At 43.0% G+C, this 19135-nt stretch overlaps 1 protein-coding gene across 3 annotated transcripts in view; it reads left to right on the plus strand.

The window, feature by feature from the left end:
* Positions 1-18770, plus strand: part of Optix (optix) — a 49464-nt gene extending 30694 nt beyond the window's left edge. Inside the window, exons 2-3 of one of the 3 annotated variants that reach the window (XM_089080636.1) lie at positions 15150-15545; positions 15744-18770. In XM_089080636.1, coding sequence (XP_088936762.1) covers positions 15150-15545; positions 15744-16158 — 811 coding nt within the window. In that variant the 3' untranslated portion in view covers positions 16159-18770. Of the gene's footprint in view, positions 1-15146; positions 15546-15743 lie in introns of all 3 variants that reach the window. The other 2 variants (XM_089080635.1, XM_011647993.2) reach the window with 2 other exon arrangements.
* Positions 18771-19135: the final 365 nt, after the last annotated feature.

Raw genomic sequence — 19135 nt, forward strand, 5'->3', positions numbered from 1 at the left:
CGGATGCGGGATATTCCACTGCCTCCGGGGACCAGGGATTCGTTAATTTCGCTCCGGACACACGCATAGGAGCGAGAGCGTGAATGTTCGCGCGCCACAGAATCGCCGAATCGTTAATTCCCGAGAGATGCAATCGACAAATCTCTTCCAATTTTCTCGAAGAACGATATACGAGTACAATGGCGATCTACAAGAGGGAAGAAGAGACAAGAATTATTATGGAGAATCTTTCCATATTTTTATGCTGCGGAGATTAATGTAGGAGTTTTTAAAAAATTTGCACCTTCGGTAATCTTTATGTATCTCATGAATTTTATATTTCCGAGTGCGCTTGACACACGCGCTGTTGTGCTCGAAATGTAAAAGGTGCCGTTGCGTGCTATGGCGGAACCTGAAGCCAGCCAGCCAGCCTCTACAGAAAAATAGTCGCGGACGAAGTCGCTCTCTGTCGGTCAGGGAAATTCAGGCGAATCTAATTCGACGTGGTTCCATGATCGTTTAACGGAGGGATATAAGAGAAGTTTCCGGGTCGAAGGCGACGGCCGGGGCGCGCTCTCGAGGAAGCGTTCTCGAGATCGGTTAAAATTGGAAAGGTCCTCGCGTGGGTCAATTCATTGTTGAAGAGGCTATTCTTGACGCGAAATTGCCTGAAATTGGTTTACACGCGCACGGGCGGCACGTCAGAAATTGATTCGCCTCCCCCCCGCCCACTCTACGGGACTCCGAATGCGTTTAATTTTTCTTCCCGGCTGCGTTTATTCCCAACGGCCCGGTCAACGACTCGTGCTTTAACTACGAAAAAAAGCGTCCTTTGCCGGCGTATTTTTTTTTACTTTCGAAGATTCGGTATCTCGTGCAAATACATACAAATAGGGAATCTCGCGTTTCTTTTCATTCGTGAGAGTTTCAATACCAATGGGAATAAATCTTTTCTTAATAGAAATGTATATTCATGTTTCTTTATTATGGAATTTATTAGATTATCTCTTTGGCGTATTATCATTTTAAGCATTCATTGAAGTAATGAAACAAAAAAAAAATGAAAACACGTATTTTTCAATATCAATAAGGAAACAGTATCTGCACGAAAATAACTTATGGATCAAAAGAAGACGAAGGAACTTGTCGAAATGGTAGAATTTTTGGGGTGACTGCTGATAATGTTCTTAGCACATCGGCCGTTCAAAACGCATCCTCCTGCTCCGATCAAATTATCGCGAAGAATGAGAAAAATTAATAAAATGAATCAACAACCGGCGCCGTGGGGTGGTTTGCCGGGCAAAAATTAGCTAAACGGATTCTTGCCCGACGAAGCCGCTCGATTTCCACGGCTTGATTCTGCGCCTTCTGATGAATCTAATTTCACGTTGACGTCGTTTAAGCTTTCATAATTTCAAGATTTCCATAAGATTTGCACAAAGAGCATCGACGGAATGTTATTGTATCAGATACAATATTATTTCATCTCGAGTGTAACAAAGATTTTTCTTTCATTTACATTTTTGACGTTGATAATTTTTCACTTCTATATTTCTCAATATATGAATTTCTTTACCAATTTATATAAATATAGGATTAATTTTCATAAAACCTTTGGCACTGTATTTCAAAAATAGATGTCGGGAATGAGAGAGAGAGAGAGAGAGAGAGAGAGAGAGAGAGAGAGAGAGAGAGAGAGAGAGACGATAAGCCGGAAAGTTGGGGATCGACTCGCAGCTATACGACGCGTAGTCGCGTTATTAGCCGCGATAATTAACGTCCCACCTCTCGCGTCCTCCCGGCTCCTCCGCTCTCCTCTCGCCCTCTCGTCGTCGGCGCAATCGTTAGCCTCTAACAACCTGAAATTTCGGTCTCGCCACGTAGATTATAGCGACAATTAGCGCGGGGTACACCGTGACGAGATTTCTGACATATTCTCCCCTCCCCCTCCCCTCTCCCCCGCTCTCCTCCTTTCCGTCTGTCGTGCCCTCTCGCATTCGATCGGGGGGGGATACCGGAGCGAAGAGGAGACGACGAAAGAACCGGATGAACGTAGGGGGGACCCTGACAGGTCTCTGTATCGAAGACTGGTAGTGTATAACGAGGAAACGAGACGCCCGGCAAAAACATAACAAAATGCTTGCGGCGTGCCGTTTAATTGCTTAATCAGACGTAGTAAATCTCGCGACACAGGCATTTACGCACGACACGACGCAATATAGAGGCTTTTCTTCCTCTCGTCTTTTCGTGCCATCTACGTATTCGTTTTCCCTTCGGCCGAACGCATCAAGAATTATCAAATTATCAACTCATACGAATTGCTAAGAAATACCGCATGTCTAATACTTCTTATTCCCGATCGTACGATCCGCGCGTAAAAGTGATAGATCACCGATAATTATCTTGCATCTCGTCAAATTAATTATGTATGTACATTCGCGTTCGATCTTATGCGGACATATTTCCTATTTATACATTGATATTAATTGTAGCATTTGATATTTTAATGAGATGATGATTTGTATGTTTTAAAAAGTTGTTTAATATCCTCTGATCTGCATATGGAAATTTTCCAATGCGACGCGAGAAACCGATTCGACCGATTACAAAATCGCTCGGTGACGCGACAGGCGAGACTCACTTCTTACCATGAAACGTAGAACTCTGAATTTCTTTTGTTCCGAGCCGAACGCTAAAGACCGATCCCTCCAACCTCGGTAACACGATGCTCGTTTGTGGTCTCGTTAAGGAACACCCGGTATATCAAGGGATAACCGTAACCGGTGATGTAATGCAACACCGCGGGTCCTCCTGATCCTGATCCTTGAATGAGATGGTATCTCTCGTAGTCCTGCACACGATGCGTACGTTCGATGCGCATATACCTGCCCGTGTGTATTTTGCACGCATGTACGAGGCACATATTATAGTTAGGCCACAAATAATCCCGAGTGTTTTACTTCTGCGATAATGCACGGAGGAGGTACGTATTCAATTCCTTTTTACATTCGAACGATCGCACGCTGATGATTTATAAGTCTACGAAAGTGAATTACTTCTCGAGAACGGTCAAGCAGGAGAGAAAATCCAAAATCCGAATGGTTTCTCTTGGACGAGCGAGATTTCAACGAGTTGAGATGTCCGAGAATATTCGTTGAAGCGTAAAACACTATAGCTCAAACATTATTCCCCTTTTTTGTATTTATAATATTAATAATATAAAAAGTGCATCGAAGCTCTCGTTTCGAAGTTATTATGCGATATGGATAATGCCGCGGCAAAAATTGCTGTAATGAATTTTTAAATTAAACGGACTTGAAACTTTTTGTCGGATCGACCGTCCGACAAAAGCATTCGTTCGCGCGGATGAAATTTGAAAAACGATTTTCGCTCACTGCTCGTCCACGAAATACGCGACGGCGTGTCGCGTTATCGACGTTCGCGTTACAATTTTTACATTTGAATTTTGACAATGACGATACCCACGGGCCTCGGGCCATGAAAGCGTTACCCCTATCGCGCGCAATGATATCCCCCCAGTCGGTCACTGGTGCATGAAACAGTTAAGCATCGACAATGTAAGCCAATCAAGGGGTGGGTACATAAGGGGAGTATCAGAGAACGGGCCGTGGTAATCACCCGGAATTGCGTTAAATTTAAATTTTTACTCCCGCGCCCCCGGGGCCTTGCATCTTGGTCTTTTGAACCTTGGCGGCTCGCTAAAGAAGACGTATCCGAGAGACGCCAAGAGACATTTTTAAATCTCAGCTTCTCATAACGCGTAATACGAATAATGTCCTGAATTTAATCAAATATAAGTAGCATTTAGCAATTAAAACTTTTCTAGAATATCTTACTTGTAATATTATTGAATTCAAATGACTTAGCTGGTCTCATATTTATATTTGAAGAATAGAACAAATCGGATAAGCTACTGTTTTTAAAAATTTGACGTCTCTCATATTTTTGTATGTAATTACGCTTTCGGGCCACATGGAGAGTATTCTGTGAAAATATTGTGTATTTAAACGTGGAAGATCCTGAGCCCGAGCTACGACAATTCTCTGTTTAGAATGATTTCTGCAATGTACCCCAAGGCACGAGCTCCGGTTAGATTCCCTTTAGAGTGGCTTGGCAAGCCCCACGGGGGTCTCGAGAATATTACGGAGCAACAAAATAATAACGTGTGCGGTGGGGGAGGGGAGGGGCGGACAACAGAAGGGACGGATGTAGGGCTGAAGGCGAAGGTAGAAGGGCGAGGACAGAGTCTAGGGCGCAGCCAGCCAAACACACACACGACGACTAAAAGGCTTACGGGGTAATTTGCGACGGCTTAAGGCCAGGCCAATCTGATCCGTCCTACGTATACACGTGAAATCTTACACCCCGACTGCGGCGTATGTTCTTCGTGCCGAAGGAGACAAAAAGGCAGCGGAAGAGATAGACGATGGAGAAGGAGAAAAGAAAAAGAAAGTCGCGGATAGAAGAAAGAGTAACAAAGGAGTCGGAGAGAGAGTGGGGTAGAAACTTTTTGAAAAGCGATACATAACGATAACACCCAATAGGGCCTCCCGCGCTTTCCGTCTCTTCCTCTTCTCTCTCTCTCTCGATCGCTCGCCTTCGCGATCCCGCCAATATCCCCCCTCCCCCTCTGACTCTCGATCGAGAGCTCGCGATGAACACGAGCCGCGGGGCTTCACGGGCTGTCGCGCAGAATTTGGACGGCAAATTTTTTCTCTGAATATGGCTAATTGAGCGTGCGCGGCGTAGAGTAAGCGAGAGGTTATCGGAGGTTGCCTCCTCTTTTTGCACCCGCGGATCTCCTTCGTCGCCATGTATCTGTGTGTCTGTGTCTGTGTCTGTGTCTGTGCTGTGCTGTGCTGTGTGTGTGTGTGTGTGTGTGTGTGTGTGTGTGTGTGTGTGCGTGCGTGTGTGTGTGTGTGTGTGTGTGTGTGTGTGTGTGTGTGTGTGTGTGTGTGTGTGTGTGTGTATTCTGCCTGTCTCTCCTATATATATATATATATCCTATTATATATATATATATATATATATATATATATATATATATTTATAAAAGAGCTGCAACATGCATCTTGTTAACTGGATCAACAACTTTCGGTCGCGCATGATGAGGAAGTTCTCATTAATCTAATATATTCGTATTATTGTCGAGAGTACTGACTGCTATTTGTACACTTCTTCCTTTCAAGGTTGTCTTCAAATTACTTTGTATCCTTCATGACTCAAAGAGATTTATAGTACCAGTAATTATATCTTCTAAATGAACGCGGGAGAGGAGAGAAGAAAACGAGAGAAAGAGAGAGAGAGAGAGAGAGAGAGAGAGAGAGAGAGAGAGAGAGAGAGAAATTTTAACGTACATTATCGCTAACGATATTTGAATGAATGAGAGTACTAATACATCTTCCTTTTTAAATAGCTATTTCTAGTCAAGAAACACAATCCTAAACCGTCCCTTTTGGTAGCTCGTGAGATGCTTTTTACACGACAGCCTCCTATTCGCTTTTTATCGCGCAGGGGAAGACTGGCTATTCATCCGGGCCGCAGAATTTTCGTTCGCCGCGCGTTTGTCTCCGTTCCGCTGGACGAAATAAACGTCTCGCGGTAATTCGCAACGCCGCCGTTGAACGAGATCGCCAACGGAGACGAAACGCACGGCGAGCACAGAGAAGAGCCGCGGAAAGAAAGAGAGGAAAGAGGGAGGAAGAGAGAGGACATATTTCAGGAGCGAAACTTAATTTGCCCCGAAGTGTGCCACGGGACTCGAATCGATTCGAGGGCCCTCGAACCTCGGAGAGCCTCTAAGCGACGGCGCGTGCCTCAATCGCATGCCATTGAGGTTCCTCTCCTCTCCTCTCCGTCATGCGATAATTGAGAGGCATCGATTGTGTAGCGGGGCTCTTTCGATCTCGCCCTGTTTCCCGGAGTCTCTCGCGAACAGTTAGAATTCGTTCCGCCGACGACCACCTACAAAGTAGCCTCCTTCGAAACCCTCGCAGAGTGTACGGAGTAACCGCTTCGAAACTATAGATGAACGTAAATTCCGAGAGAGAGAGCGAGACTGTATCGGATAGTAAACTACCGTGTATTTCAAGCTCGATAGAATTCTCCCTTTTTAATAAGTTTAAAAGTTTATCACGGTGAACATTTCATAAAGTTACGGGGATGGAGTAAACAAGGAAGGGAATATTTCAAATGAGGAATGTACTCATCTTCATTGTTTCTCTCGGCAGTTCTTCAAGAACCTTCCATTTCCGCGTCATCCACCATGAAAAGCAAGTAGATGAACATCGTAAGTTGAACGTCGTAAGTTCCTCTTACTCTTTATCCCTTCTCCCTTTCTCTCTCTCTCTCTCCCCCCCCCCCCTCTCTCTCTCTCTCTCTCTCTCTCTCTCTCTCTCTCTCTCTCTCTCTCTCTCTCTCTGATTCCATCTACCGCGTCACCTCGCCTGACAAAAAGAACCCTACGCACACGTTTAGGATACGTTAAGAGGCCCTTCACGGTGTTTGCCGGCAAACACCCTTCGTTCTGCCGTTGCCTCGATGGCGCCCCTGCTACCTACCTCATAAGACGAGGCATTCGTGTCCCTACCGCTCTCGCACACAAACGGAGTCTGATTACATATTAATTATTTACCGAGCGATTTCTGATGTACGTACCGACCTTCGTCTCCTCTGGAACGGGTCATTAAATTAAATGAAATGCCGAATTCCCGCGCACTGTGCCACCGTGAATATTCACGCGCAACGCACTCTAATTCCAACGGTAAAGCCTCGACTCAAGTGAAATGCAACGTATACAGAACGTATTACTCTCTGACATTGAGAAAGTATAATATGCTCTTGAACTTGTACTTATGTACGTTTTCTTACGTACCGCCAAGAATTGTTAAATTACAAAGGCCTTATTCTCTAAAAAGACGATTCTCTAAAGCTCGATTAAAACTATATTTCGATTATATTTCCGTAAGCGAAGATTTTTTTTTTAAATTTTTGTGTAAACGAGGAGGAAAGAATATTCTATTTGCATCTCTATTAGTGTCGTTTCATTTTTCTTGCTCCGTTAAATGCCTTCGTCTACGCTCTCTTTAATCAACTGTGAAATACTTGAAGGAAATGGTCGTCCGATGCACCGCCGCATCATGTAAGATTCATGGAAGCGGACAAAAACAAGATCCGCAATCAGTGTAAAGCTTACAAAACACGCCCTTCCAAGTTTTAAAAGCGCTCTAGGCAGTCGATCAGATACTTTCGAATCATTAAGTTGTCGATTTGCGATCGCTCGAACAGGATGTTCGAGCGGATGTTCAAGGCGGAACACGTTCCCGAGCTTTCCCCTCGTTTACCTCGCGCCGCGCAAATACTCTTCCGCCATAATTTTTTTCCGAGAGAGACCGAAGCTAGTGTCTTTCCGTGTTTGTCAAAAATGGACGTATACACGCGGACAGAAACAACAAGGATTAGCGCATGGTCCTCGTGGTGAATACGCGGATAAGGATTTAATTTTCGGAGATTTTTCCCACGGAGAATACCCAGAACCGGGTACCTCGTACGAATGCCTGGGCAAACACTCGACATGTCTACGCTCCTGTAGGAAAATGTTTGTCGTCGTCTCTCTAGTCAACGAGCGCGTTCCTCAAGTGGGAAAAAGACGGACGATGCCTATTTCGCTAATGCGACACGACTACCATCGCGAGGTTCCGCGTGTAATGGCAAATTTAAAAATCGATACAACGTAATCGAAATTCAAATCCACTTTTCACTAAAATTCCTAATGCTTTGAAAATAAATATCTGCATTCGAATTCTTTTTAATTTAATTTACATTAATAAATTTATTTATTAATTTTTCTAATTTAGATTAATAAATTTCTTTAATAAAAGAAAGATGTTTCTCTTATTTACTCTGAATCTCTACGTCTCGGAAATTAAATTTCAAATAATTACATTTCAAATACTTACACGATTTCTAAAATTAATCGATACTGCTATGATATGCAGATAGTTGACAATTTATAAAATTAACGCGATAATCATCATGCTCTCGTACTTTATCATATATACTCGTGCATATGCATAAAGCGATATTCAATTTAACATACATACCGATCAATGACGTAAGTCCTAACTGCCAGTAGTTATGTCACGATTATTAATTATACATCGAACGATAGTACATCGTAAATTATATTGCCCGACTTACGGTAGATAATTAAGTTCAATGTAAGTTAGTCAAGGTGACATCAATGTAGCGGGGTATATAATTTCGAATGTAAATGTGTTACATACGATACGAGCGTTTTGTTACTAAATATGTACAAATAGCACAAAAAAGGCGTAAGAAAAGTGCGAGACAGTCAAGCGATATATATTGATCTAACGAGACTCGGTTCTCGTTTTCTAGAAAACGCGCTACCGTGAAACAGCGCGCATTTCCTGTCCTGCCCAAACAAACGAGAAATTCGCTTAAAAAGGGAATACGACCGTCCGTTCGATCGCGATGGGAGCCGAGAGAAGACACGGCGAGCGGGTATCGGTTTTCGGTCGGTGCATCGGCGCACTTAAAAATCTTCACAAACAATATATCCTACGGCCCCTGTGCCGGGGGAGGGGGGGGGGGGAGGCTGGCTGTGCGACGGCGGAACAAGTGAGGTCGCCACGTCAGTGGATACTCTTTGTTCACGGGCAAACATTTGTCCGGTCTCTCCGAGTTCTCGAGACACAGGGCGACACAGAAGGACAGAAAGGATCTGGCCTGTCAACCAAGCCGGGTCAAAAAATGCAAACCGCACACGCACCTCCTCTTCCTCTTCCATGCTCGGTCGCCATATTGCGGCGATGAGACGTCTCTCCCGATGTTGGCCCGGATAAAAATGTTGCAAATCATGGGCTACCTGTCCGTGGTGCCGCCTCGCTCATCGCGCTACCACTCGAACATCTCCGGCGTAATGCGCGAGCAGACCTTTTCTTTGTCTCGACCATGTTATCCGCCTAATGTAACCTCTGAAGGTGGGAAAGGCCTCGATAGAGTTGCGAGCGAACGCGCGGATGCGCCGCGCTGCTTGCCTCCTTTGTACTCACCTCCGTTGCGCGCAAAGATAATAACGTTCCTGTTTGTTGCCTAGGCACGGAATACGATTTCTGGCGATAATTGGTTTTTTTTCCTGGCCATGCGCGGTTTACGTGAAAGCGTAACAAATTTTTCTCAGGAGTTTTTCAAACATCATTTTCTCTTGATGGTATTATCTTTTTTTTTTTTTTTATAAAATGCAGGATAAATTAATAAGGCGTAATTTTAAGTCCACTTTATAATCTCATCTCCGAATCGATCATTATTTTATCTCGATGATTATGATATCACTTTTCCAAGAAGTGGTTTATTGTAATTTTCCAAAGAAGATAGAATTACAGAATCCATAGAGAATATAAGCCACAATTTTATTTTTCAACCCTATCTCTATTTATATTGTTTACTCGTTTCTGATCTGTAAATGAAATGCATCAGAACGCACCGCGCTTTTCTCCAGAGACACAAACGAGGGGAGCAGAACATCAGCGAGCAAGAGCGAGAGGGCTTGCGATAGCGAGAAAAGAATTGAGCATCGGGTTCCAAGTCGAGCAAGAGGGCCCGTATCGTTTTAACGTCTCTATTAGCGGCTATTAAAAATGAACTAGCGTTGAAAAAAAGAAGTTGAGAAACGAGGGTGAAACGGCGATGTAGGGAAGACGGGGAGAACGAGAAGGCACAGGCACAGTATAAAAGAAAGAGAGAGAAAGAAAGACACTGGAAGGAGAGGGGGGGGGGGTACACAGTAACCTCCCCTGAAATCGCGGGACCTCTGTTCACATGCCGTCTCTTCCTCGTACCGGTATCCAGTTACCTTTTGTGGAAGACTTCGCATGGCTCAGATTCTCGAACGATATGTACTCCATTGTACGCACTGGGTATTTAATCGGCGCGGGGTTGGTCCGAACGAGGGGTCGAACGGGGGAACAGCGGGGGGAGAGAGAGAGAGAGAGAGAGAGATATGGCCTCGTACCACACATCAAAATCCACGGTATCCCCTGACATCGGGGTAGATTCTGTTAAAATGATATTCCTCGTCGGTCTCGCGCAGCTCTCAAGATAGATCAACTCGCGATATCGGGCCTGAAATCGATCGCTTTTTTACGCTGTATAAGAAAAAAAAAAAAAAAAAGAAAAAGACAGAGAGAACGAGAGAAACGAAATCGTAGAAACTCGTTCGTTCGAGGATGAAGAATTGGGTCGACATTCACTCGATGGCATTGCAATTTCAATTCGAAGAATCATGCGAGGCGAATAATACGCCAGCACAGCTAGCCGGTTCCGCTAGTTATACCGTGTCAGCTTTTCTACCGTGTCACGACTCCAAGGTTCAGCAGTAATTAACATTATACAGCATAATCGGTAATTAATATTAAAAAGTAAAAAATGTATTTATATATAGTATATATTCATGAAGACAAGAACATATTATGAATATACGTTTGCATGCTAATTTTCAATATTCTAAAAACAACTCGACAACCCAGGCGGCGGGATACCAGGGTTAAACTTGCGTTACGTACGCGCGCGACGATTGAAATGATAATCAACCGAGGACGGCCTCGACGAGACGATACGCAATTTCTCAGCGTAATTCCGAATAATTCGAATAAAGCCGGACACTTGTCTTCCCGAGGCCCGGGACAAAAGCCGCACACCTTTCACCGCGTGTTTCTCGATCGAGGATCAATGGAGGCTACCAACGCCGGCTACGCACGACCATCTTGCGCGTAATTACAGTAGCTTCCGTCACGGTTTGAGCCCTGGTCATCGTCCCCCGTGCATAATACTTTATAATATACGGCGAGATTCCAAAAGTGACTCGTCATGCGGCATAAATACTTTAACGGCGGCGATGCACCGTCCCCCCTCCCTCGTTCGCCGCCGTTGCACCTGATACTTTCCCCCGGCGCGGCGCTGATGAATTTCTTTTTTAATCACCGCCGCGTCTCGCGCCGAAAGTACAACGTCACCTGTTGGCCTTTGCCATCGCGCGGCTCTTTCGGCGCTGCGATTCGCCACGCGAATTCGCCCGCGTGCGTGCGTGCGTGCGTGCGTGCGTGCGTGCGTGCGTGCGTGCGTGCGTGCGTGCGTGCGTGCGTGCGTGCGTGCGTGCGCGCGCGTGAGCGACCAACGCGTAAATGCATAACGAAGTGCGTACGAAATCGTTTTTAGTTCACGCGAAAGAAGAACGAATCAACTTTGTTTGCCGCGCGTCTTTATTCGGACAAACGTTTCGAGCGACAATTTCCGCCTCTCTGAGTCTAACCAACGCGAGCATCGCGTCTTTTGAGAATTTAAAAAATGTACAAAAGAAAATATTGCCGATAAGATCATCTTCTCCTTTATCTACCTCTGTACAAATATCTTCGTTGCTCTTGTCTGCTATTAAAATGGTCTTAATTTTTGCATTGTTTTGTAAACGAGATTATCAAGTAAGACAAAGAGTGCGCAAAAAATCTGTTTACTGGTCAGAATGATAATTATAATCACACACACGCTTCATTAATCTTTTTCCGAACATCGATGGGCGGAAAATTTAATGTTAGTCGCCGAGAAGAGAGGAGACCGGCATATTTCGATCGTAAATTATTCTACAACTGGCTTCCCGGTGGATCCGCGCTTAATCCCTTATTAGCGTCGATAGAAATATTTAAAAGATATTACGAAAATGTGTAAATTCATAAGTAATAGCTCTGTGGAACCAAGAATTACGAGCATGCTGGATGGATTGAAGGCACACAGGTGATCGGATTAAGCGACGATTGAATGCAATATTTAACCGTTTCAACTATTTATAATTGAGAAGTGGGAATCACAAATATCAGCTAAATGTCAAGGATGGTATTCCGGAGTTATAACGGAAAAATATCTTTCGTATATACGTATTTTTTAAAAATAATCGTACCTTCATTTGGCGCCTCAAGATTGAAACGTAATATTTTATTTATAAGTCAGCATATCATTCCCTTGATACTTGGATAAAAAGTAGATTTTAATTTGCAAATTACTTTGGCATGAGAGATCGTTAAAATAAAGGCGTCGTTACGTTGACGCGTTGACAACATCGCTACAGGTGTGTCGGAAATATTCGATTTGTCGCCTATCGGAACGCAATTAGCGCGGACCGCAGCGTGGCGCAACGAAATTTAAACCGTCGAGCTTTAATGCTCCTTTTATGCGCGTCGAAAAATTGACACCCGAATCCCCGCGCTTTAATGCCACGACATTAAGACGCTCTCAATGGGGACGATCGCCGTGGAATATACCGTGTGGGACGGGAAGACCCCGGCATATAATAAGTCGTCGAGCCGCCTCGTGCGGGTATCTCGTGAAAGGGCGAAGATAAAGGCGAGCGGTCCAGGAGCATAATTAAAACGCGTCGGATGTCTCGCATATGGGGGCGAGCGACCGGGAGAAAGGCTGAAGGCGTGGGTGAAAGAATGTGTGAGACGAGAAGAAAAGAAAACGATATTTGGAAAAATACAAAATTTATAGCACATCGACAAATCGATAAACGAAGAAGGAAATTCAAGTGTTTGGTTTTATATATATATATTTTACGTGTGCTAAAAGTTGCGAACGAAAATTCAGAAAGAGCAATAAACGCATATGTAATGTGTATACCCGCGGAACAGATATATCAGATAACAAACGGGAGATGAGTGAAACGGAGAATTAAAAGCGCGAGTAATAAAACGGAACTCGATTCCCGACTGTGATAGCGGATCTTGAATCATGTATTAATAGCCGCTCTTGTCTTTTGTACCATGACCATGTGCTCGCGCAAAATCAAAATCGAACGGCGCGTGTATTCACGGTCGGTTATTTCATTATTCACGAGTATAATTCAGCCACGATCAAGTCCCGATTGCATTGGCAAGAACATGACGCTATTTCATCTGATTAACACACCGCGTACTTTTTAGCTCTTCAGTCGCGGTACCTGCTACGTACGATCGGAGATTATTTCAACACTACCGTCGGAAGGATTCGCCTCTACGTCGACGTGTCATATTAATCTATCTGAGTACGCCATTAGGCACGATGAAAAGGGAGCTTACATGAATATTCACGTAAAATGCAAGACGTATTTTCGTGGTGTTAATTAAATAACCTTAGGCGAAAGCGCATTTCGAGCGTAATAAGGCTCGTGAAAAACGTAATTAAATTCTTTTTTTTTTTTTTCTCCTTTTTTTTACCCACTACCCGGATCTCTTTCGAGCACGGTATAATTGCAGAATTTATTTTGAAGGGAACATAAGTACCAGTTTTAAAATAGCAAAATATTATACTAAAACGTTCAACTTCGTAACAATAACAGGAGTATCGCGATAATCTTGTTACTTTTCTCAATGGAATTAAAAATTGTAGATATGAGATCGATCTGCATCTGCGAATGTGTTTCTCGGAGACAAGTAATTCGTCTCGAGGCTTACTCCTCGACACAATCATGTTTTTTCGAGAGAGAGAGAGAGAGAGAGAGAGAGAGAGAGGGGGGGGGCGAACAATCCGACGTTTCCGCCTCTCGAGGAGGCGTTACCGTGGTAACAGTACGGGTCCGACTCGAGACTCGATTAGCAAAGAAAATACCAGAGGATCTCGGAAGCCCCGCTACAGGATCGATCTGCGGCCGAGAGGCTTTTAAGACGACCGCGACGCCTCATTGTCTTTAGCAGAATGGCGAATGACTCTCGCGCGCGCTCTTCATTCTTGTATTTCCAAGCGGGGGTGGCTTTCCTCCTTCTTATTCCCGCTCCTCTTTCCCCCTCCGCCCTCCGTCTCTTCCACATCGTCTTTACAAGTGCGCGAGTCAATAGGCGATAAACACGATCATTCGCTTCCGAAGTGACGGGCTTTCTCGACGACGTTTATCGAGAGAGTCGACCTACGTTTTTCGCCGCTTCCGTCGCAACCTCAACATTCGCGTTCCCATCGCGAAATTCCTCGATCGATTCGCGGTTCGATAAGACCGCGATTCTCAAGATCATAATCGCACGTGATCTCGCGCGGAACGAAACTCTTAACGAGTTAATTCCAGCCCAATCTGAGATATCGCGACAATGTTTGATTGTCGCCGCTCGGAGATGCAGATCCTGTAGGTGGTTTTTTTTTTTCTTTTCTTTTCTTTTTGTTTAGACGACGTGACGTAACAGCGACTTAATACCTTTTCCGACCGGATGACATGCCGAACACCTCGGCTACCCTAACGCCGGGTCATTCGTCATTTCGCGCGCGTGTGAAGTTTACCGTGTTTTTCCCGTATCTACACGTGATCTGCCGAGTAATGAGGTGGATCCCCTCCTTTATGCGAGAGCCGGGAGATCGTCGTTACTCTCCCGTGAATCCTCGGTCTCTTCCACCTGGGAAGGATGAGCGCGCTCATTAATTACGGCCGCGCGGCGATGACTGGAAACAAAGTGTTTTCAGCATCGCGCACATCCACCACGTCCACAACCTACGTGCCACCTAAAGCGGGAACGAATTAAAATTCCCATCGCGACCACACGCGCCTTCTCCCCCGCCGGAAAGCTAACTGATTTAAAGTTCGAATAGCCAACGATTATTTCTCTTTCCTTATCTTTTTTTTTTTTTTTATTCAACAACCTTTTTCATTGTCCTCGCGAAACCAGACGACACAGTTGCATAATAGTTAGAATTAAATACAAAAGTTAAAAGCTGGAATAATGTATCTCGACTTTTTGGAACTTTTGACAGTATCCATTGTAATTATATTTTCTCACTGCATAAGAGATGTAATTTAAGAATAGCGTATCACCGGATTTTGAATCTTTTTCATTCTGCTGTACTTTCTTTTTTCGATATTCTCCGTTCTAATCTACGTTCTTTATCTTTGAATTAGCGACAAATATTGAAACCATCATTATTATCATATCTGTATTACTTATCCTTTAAAATTTATTTTTAATTTCTACATTGCCGGTCTCTTTAATCACTTCCATCACCATTTATTAAGATATCGATTAATCTTATCCACTTGCCAATTAATAATCATCTCATAATCGTTAAATCAATGTATTGATAATATCGGTTGGTAACAGCGAATTATGTGTTATTTGCAGCAGAATGCAGCAACAATCGGGCCAAGGAAACGGAAATGCCCGGCGTGCTTTAAGCCCGGGGCCTGGTGGTAGCAGCAGCGAGGATTCCGACATTTCCCTCGGAGGAACATCACCACCATCGCCTAGTTCCTCACCGCCACCGAACCACCAACCGTCCCCAGTGCCCCTTGGATCTCTTGGACCCTTACCACCACCCTCTTTGAATTTCCGTTTCGATCCTACGCAGCCACACTTTCGATTCGGTCATACGACAGCTTTCAAGTTCCCACCGACGAGCTTCCGATTCGGACCGCATAGTCCACAACCTAACCATCCGAATATGCCGGGTGGTGGGATTTTCAGGTTCGCGGAGTCGAGCCCTTTCCAAGCCGTAGGGCCCAGAGGTGATCCGACGACGAGGTAAATTTTAACGACTTCGTTTCACGAATTTTTTTGAGATATTCTATTTTCACTCTCCTCATTCTGTTTAATTTCTATTCAATCTGACTCGAGAATTTATAATTCGCTGTAGATCACATGCGAATTGATACTATATATCGACAACAAGACAAGTCGCATATAACAGATCGCGATTCCGCCAAACTGTATTTTCTCCAGAGAAAATGCAGTTCTTTCTCTGTTCTGTTACAGACTACCGGATTCGCTAGGGCTACCACCGCCGAGACTCCATCCGCACGAAGGCCTGCTGCATCATCCGCATCCTCAGCACCAGCTGTCCGAGGGAATATCTAGGATATCCGAAACGTCGCGACTATCCGACGGAGGGTTATCTCGTCTCTCGGATAGCTTATCGGAGGCCCACAGCCCGCCATTGATGGCGGCAAACCTGTCGGTCACCGGTCCGCTGAGGGTGGCTGTACCCAGCCCGCATACCCCATCGTCCCGAGGCAGTCCACCCCCTCGGCAATCGACACCTCAGGGTCAGTCCCAAGGTCAGGGGCTGATAAGAGTCGCAACGCCACCGCCGGTGAATCCAAAGCCGCAGATCCACAGGCCCTTTTCGCCCGCGTGATACGACAAGGGCAATGAATCGGAAGACGCAATCGGCACGAATGATCATCCGATGTCGAGGAAGAATTACCGACGCGGTGACATCGCGAACGAGCACCTCGAGGTGTTGTGAAGGAGGGGGAGTTAAATGAGTGGACGACAATCTGAATCTTGAGAAGAAATGTTCATTCAGGTCGACAAGTCCCGCGAGATACAGGAAATAATCGGAAATTATAAATGTACACGATATTGCCTGGTGTCGCAGATCGTATCGGATATGACATTCTGGGGGAGGGGTGGTACATTTCACAAATTCGTGAAGATCAACGTAACGGAATGGACTAGGATCGATGAAGTCATCGCACGGAGATTATTCAAAGATAGATATATAATGTGAATAAATATCTAACAAGATGGCTTTCTCTCGCGACGACATCAATTAGTATCATCGAAAAACAGATTCACGAGGCTTAGAAACGGTCGATACGTACACGAAGGCGAATTAATAATATCAATACGTAGATACATTGCCGAAAGTTCTACTTGAAGATATAAAAGATACTACGCTACGAATTATAGAAAGAATTCGTTTTAGTGATGTGTGATAGAACGCTTTTAAAAAACATGGAACGTTTCAAAAAGTGAGTGTGAATTCACTAAATAAGTGCAATCTTTCAGACTCTAAAAAGAAAAAAGCGAACGGTCAGAGCATGTATATAACTTCCATTGGACGTTTCCGATTCGTCCGTTCATTGAAATCCAAGAACCAGATGCAGTGAGTCTTACAGTTTGTAAATAGCGCCGCTTCCTAGTTGATATTCTCTATCTCGAACAGTCTCCGAGATTGATTAATCAGATGGTGAATTATACAGGATTTTCATGAAAAAAGTAAACATTTCGAAAAATATATTTTATGTTACAAATATACCAGAATATCATATATATATATATATATATATATATATATATATATATTTAGTGTGATAATATAAACGTTTTAGTTATTTTTGATCATGGAAGGAAGTCTGGTAAATCTCGTAAAAAAATTATTTGTTTCAAATGGAATCTTATGATCAAGAATTATTTTCAAAATTACAACTTGTAAAATTTCGAAAATGTTGAATTTTTTTAATAAGAAAATTATAATTTTTTCAAATATAAATTGTTATTTTTATTGTAATAAAAATAATATTAACTTTTTTAATGAAAATCTTGTATTTTCCTTGAGTGTTGAAATGACAGATCAGCCTACAAGATGATGAAATAAGTACGCGAGAGAACTCAAAGTTGGACTCGTTATGACAGTGATTTCAGATTCGTAGGCCGATTCACAAAAAACATGAATCTGCAATGTCTAGCTACGGAGACCACTGTACTACGATATTGATATTTGAAAAAATGTCGGAAAATGTCGTAGTTGCAACGAAATATTTTTTGTCACCCAAGAGCAGTTCTTGTTTTTTATTTTGTATTACTTTCTTTAAAATGAATGAAAACGCACAATAATTGTGTTGGATTATCGATCATATTACTGAGGTCAATAAGACCTATTTCAATGTCGCCTCTTGTATTTTTTTCTAATCGCTACCTCTTCTTTTCTGCTAATGAATCTACATTGACATCAGATATCTTATTAAAGTCCAGATTTTTCAAGACGAAATATTAAACTTAAATACGCCATTTCTATATTTCTTCTTCAGTAATTTTCATTTTTATTCACAAATTTTATTTATAAAAGCGATTTCATCATCGCTTCTTTTTCATTAAAAAATTATTTCGATCCACGAATGCTATCCTTTTATTCACTTTTTTTTTTAAATTTACTTGGTATATAAGAAAAGAGACTAAAATATATTCCTATAATCTCATTTCCATGACATTTTGATTTTTATTTTATATGTTCTCCTAATATTATTTTGGGACCTCAATTACACATTTGTAATATAATTGTTTATATGTCAGTTATCTATGTTATCAGTACGGTGTATTTTGTTGTACCATACCAGTGTAACGCCGCATATGTGAAGAGTATAAGGAAGCTGCATACTCTAGCGAGAACAGCTCGGGTCTGAACGAGAGAAAAACGCGACTTATATAGACAAAAATATGCGATACCCGAACGAGCGAATTTATGTTTCTCCCTCGATAATTCTCTCCCCGTTAGGCTAAGTAGAACCTAGCAACATTGTATATTTCATTAATCGCTTGGCTCCTTGGGGAAGGCCTGCGTCACTCCGAGAATAAAAAGAATGTAGAAGAGAATTTCGAGGCCGGGTATGGCCAATCGATCCTATTAAGCGCGAGACAATAGGAAACTCACGCTTTCATCCTCCTCTTTGTAGATAGACTCGATTAGCGAAATTCTTGTATAATCCGTCTTATAAATATGAACATATTACGACAGTACGTATATACTATACATAAAATATATATATATAAATATACATATACTATAGGTAAAAGACTTACGTAATTTACCTAAAGACTATCGATACGGAATTATACATATATAAATATATGAAGAAGAAATGAAGCATTATTATTATTATTAATATTATTAATATTAATATTATTATTTGCGCCTGTACATACGTTCGCGCGAAAATATATTAACAGATTATTATGACATTACAAGGGACCATCATGAATATTTTGTCCGCGTCCTCGCATCCATTATACATCCTATCCGGTCCTGACTGTTAAACGGAGTGGCAAATTTTGTGCATAATCCACGAAACGTGTTAAACGCATTGGCGCATTAAAATGGCTTAATATTTATGCCGCGCGATTCGACAATGCTGGACACGCGATCTCCCGACAATGGAATCGCTATCGCAAGTGGAACCCGTATATTTCTCTCGCGTCGTTGCACGTATGAAATACGTGGAGTGTATTTCCAACGTTAAAAAGAAAAATGGTAATTATTACTTTATTTATAAAACCTCTCACATTAGCAATTTCTCATTATACTCGCGTGTCGTTTCACGATTAAAACGATA

The sequence above is a fragment of the Pogonomyrmex barbatus genome, unplaced genomic scaffold, assembly GCF_055798465.1.
Source record: "Pogonomyrmex barbatus isolate J1 unplaced genomic scaffold, ASM5579846v1 scaffold4, whole genome shotgun sequence".
NCBI lineage: Eukaryota > Metazoa > Arthropoda > Insecta > Hymenoptera > Formicidae > Pogonomyrmex > Pogonomyrmex barbatus.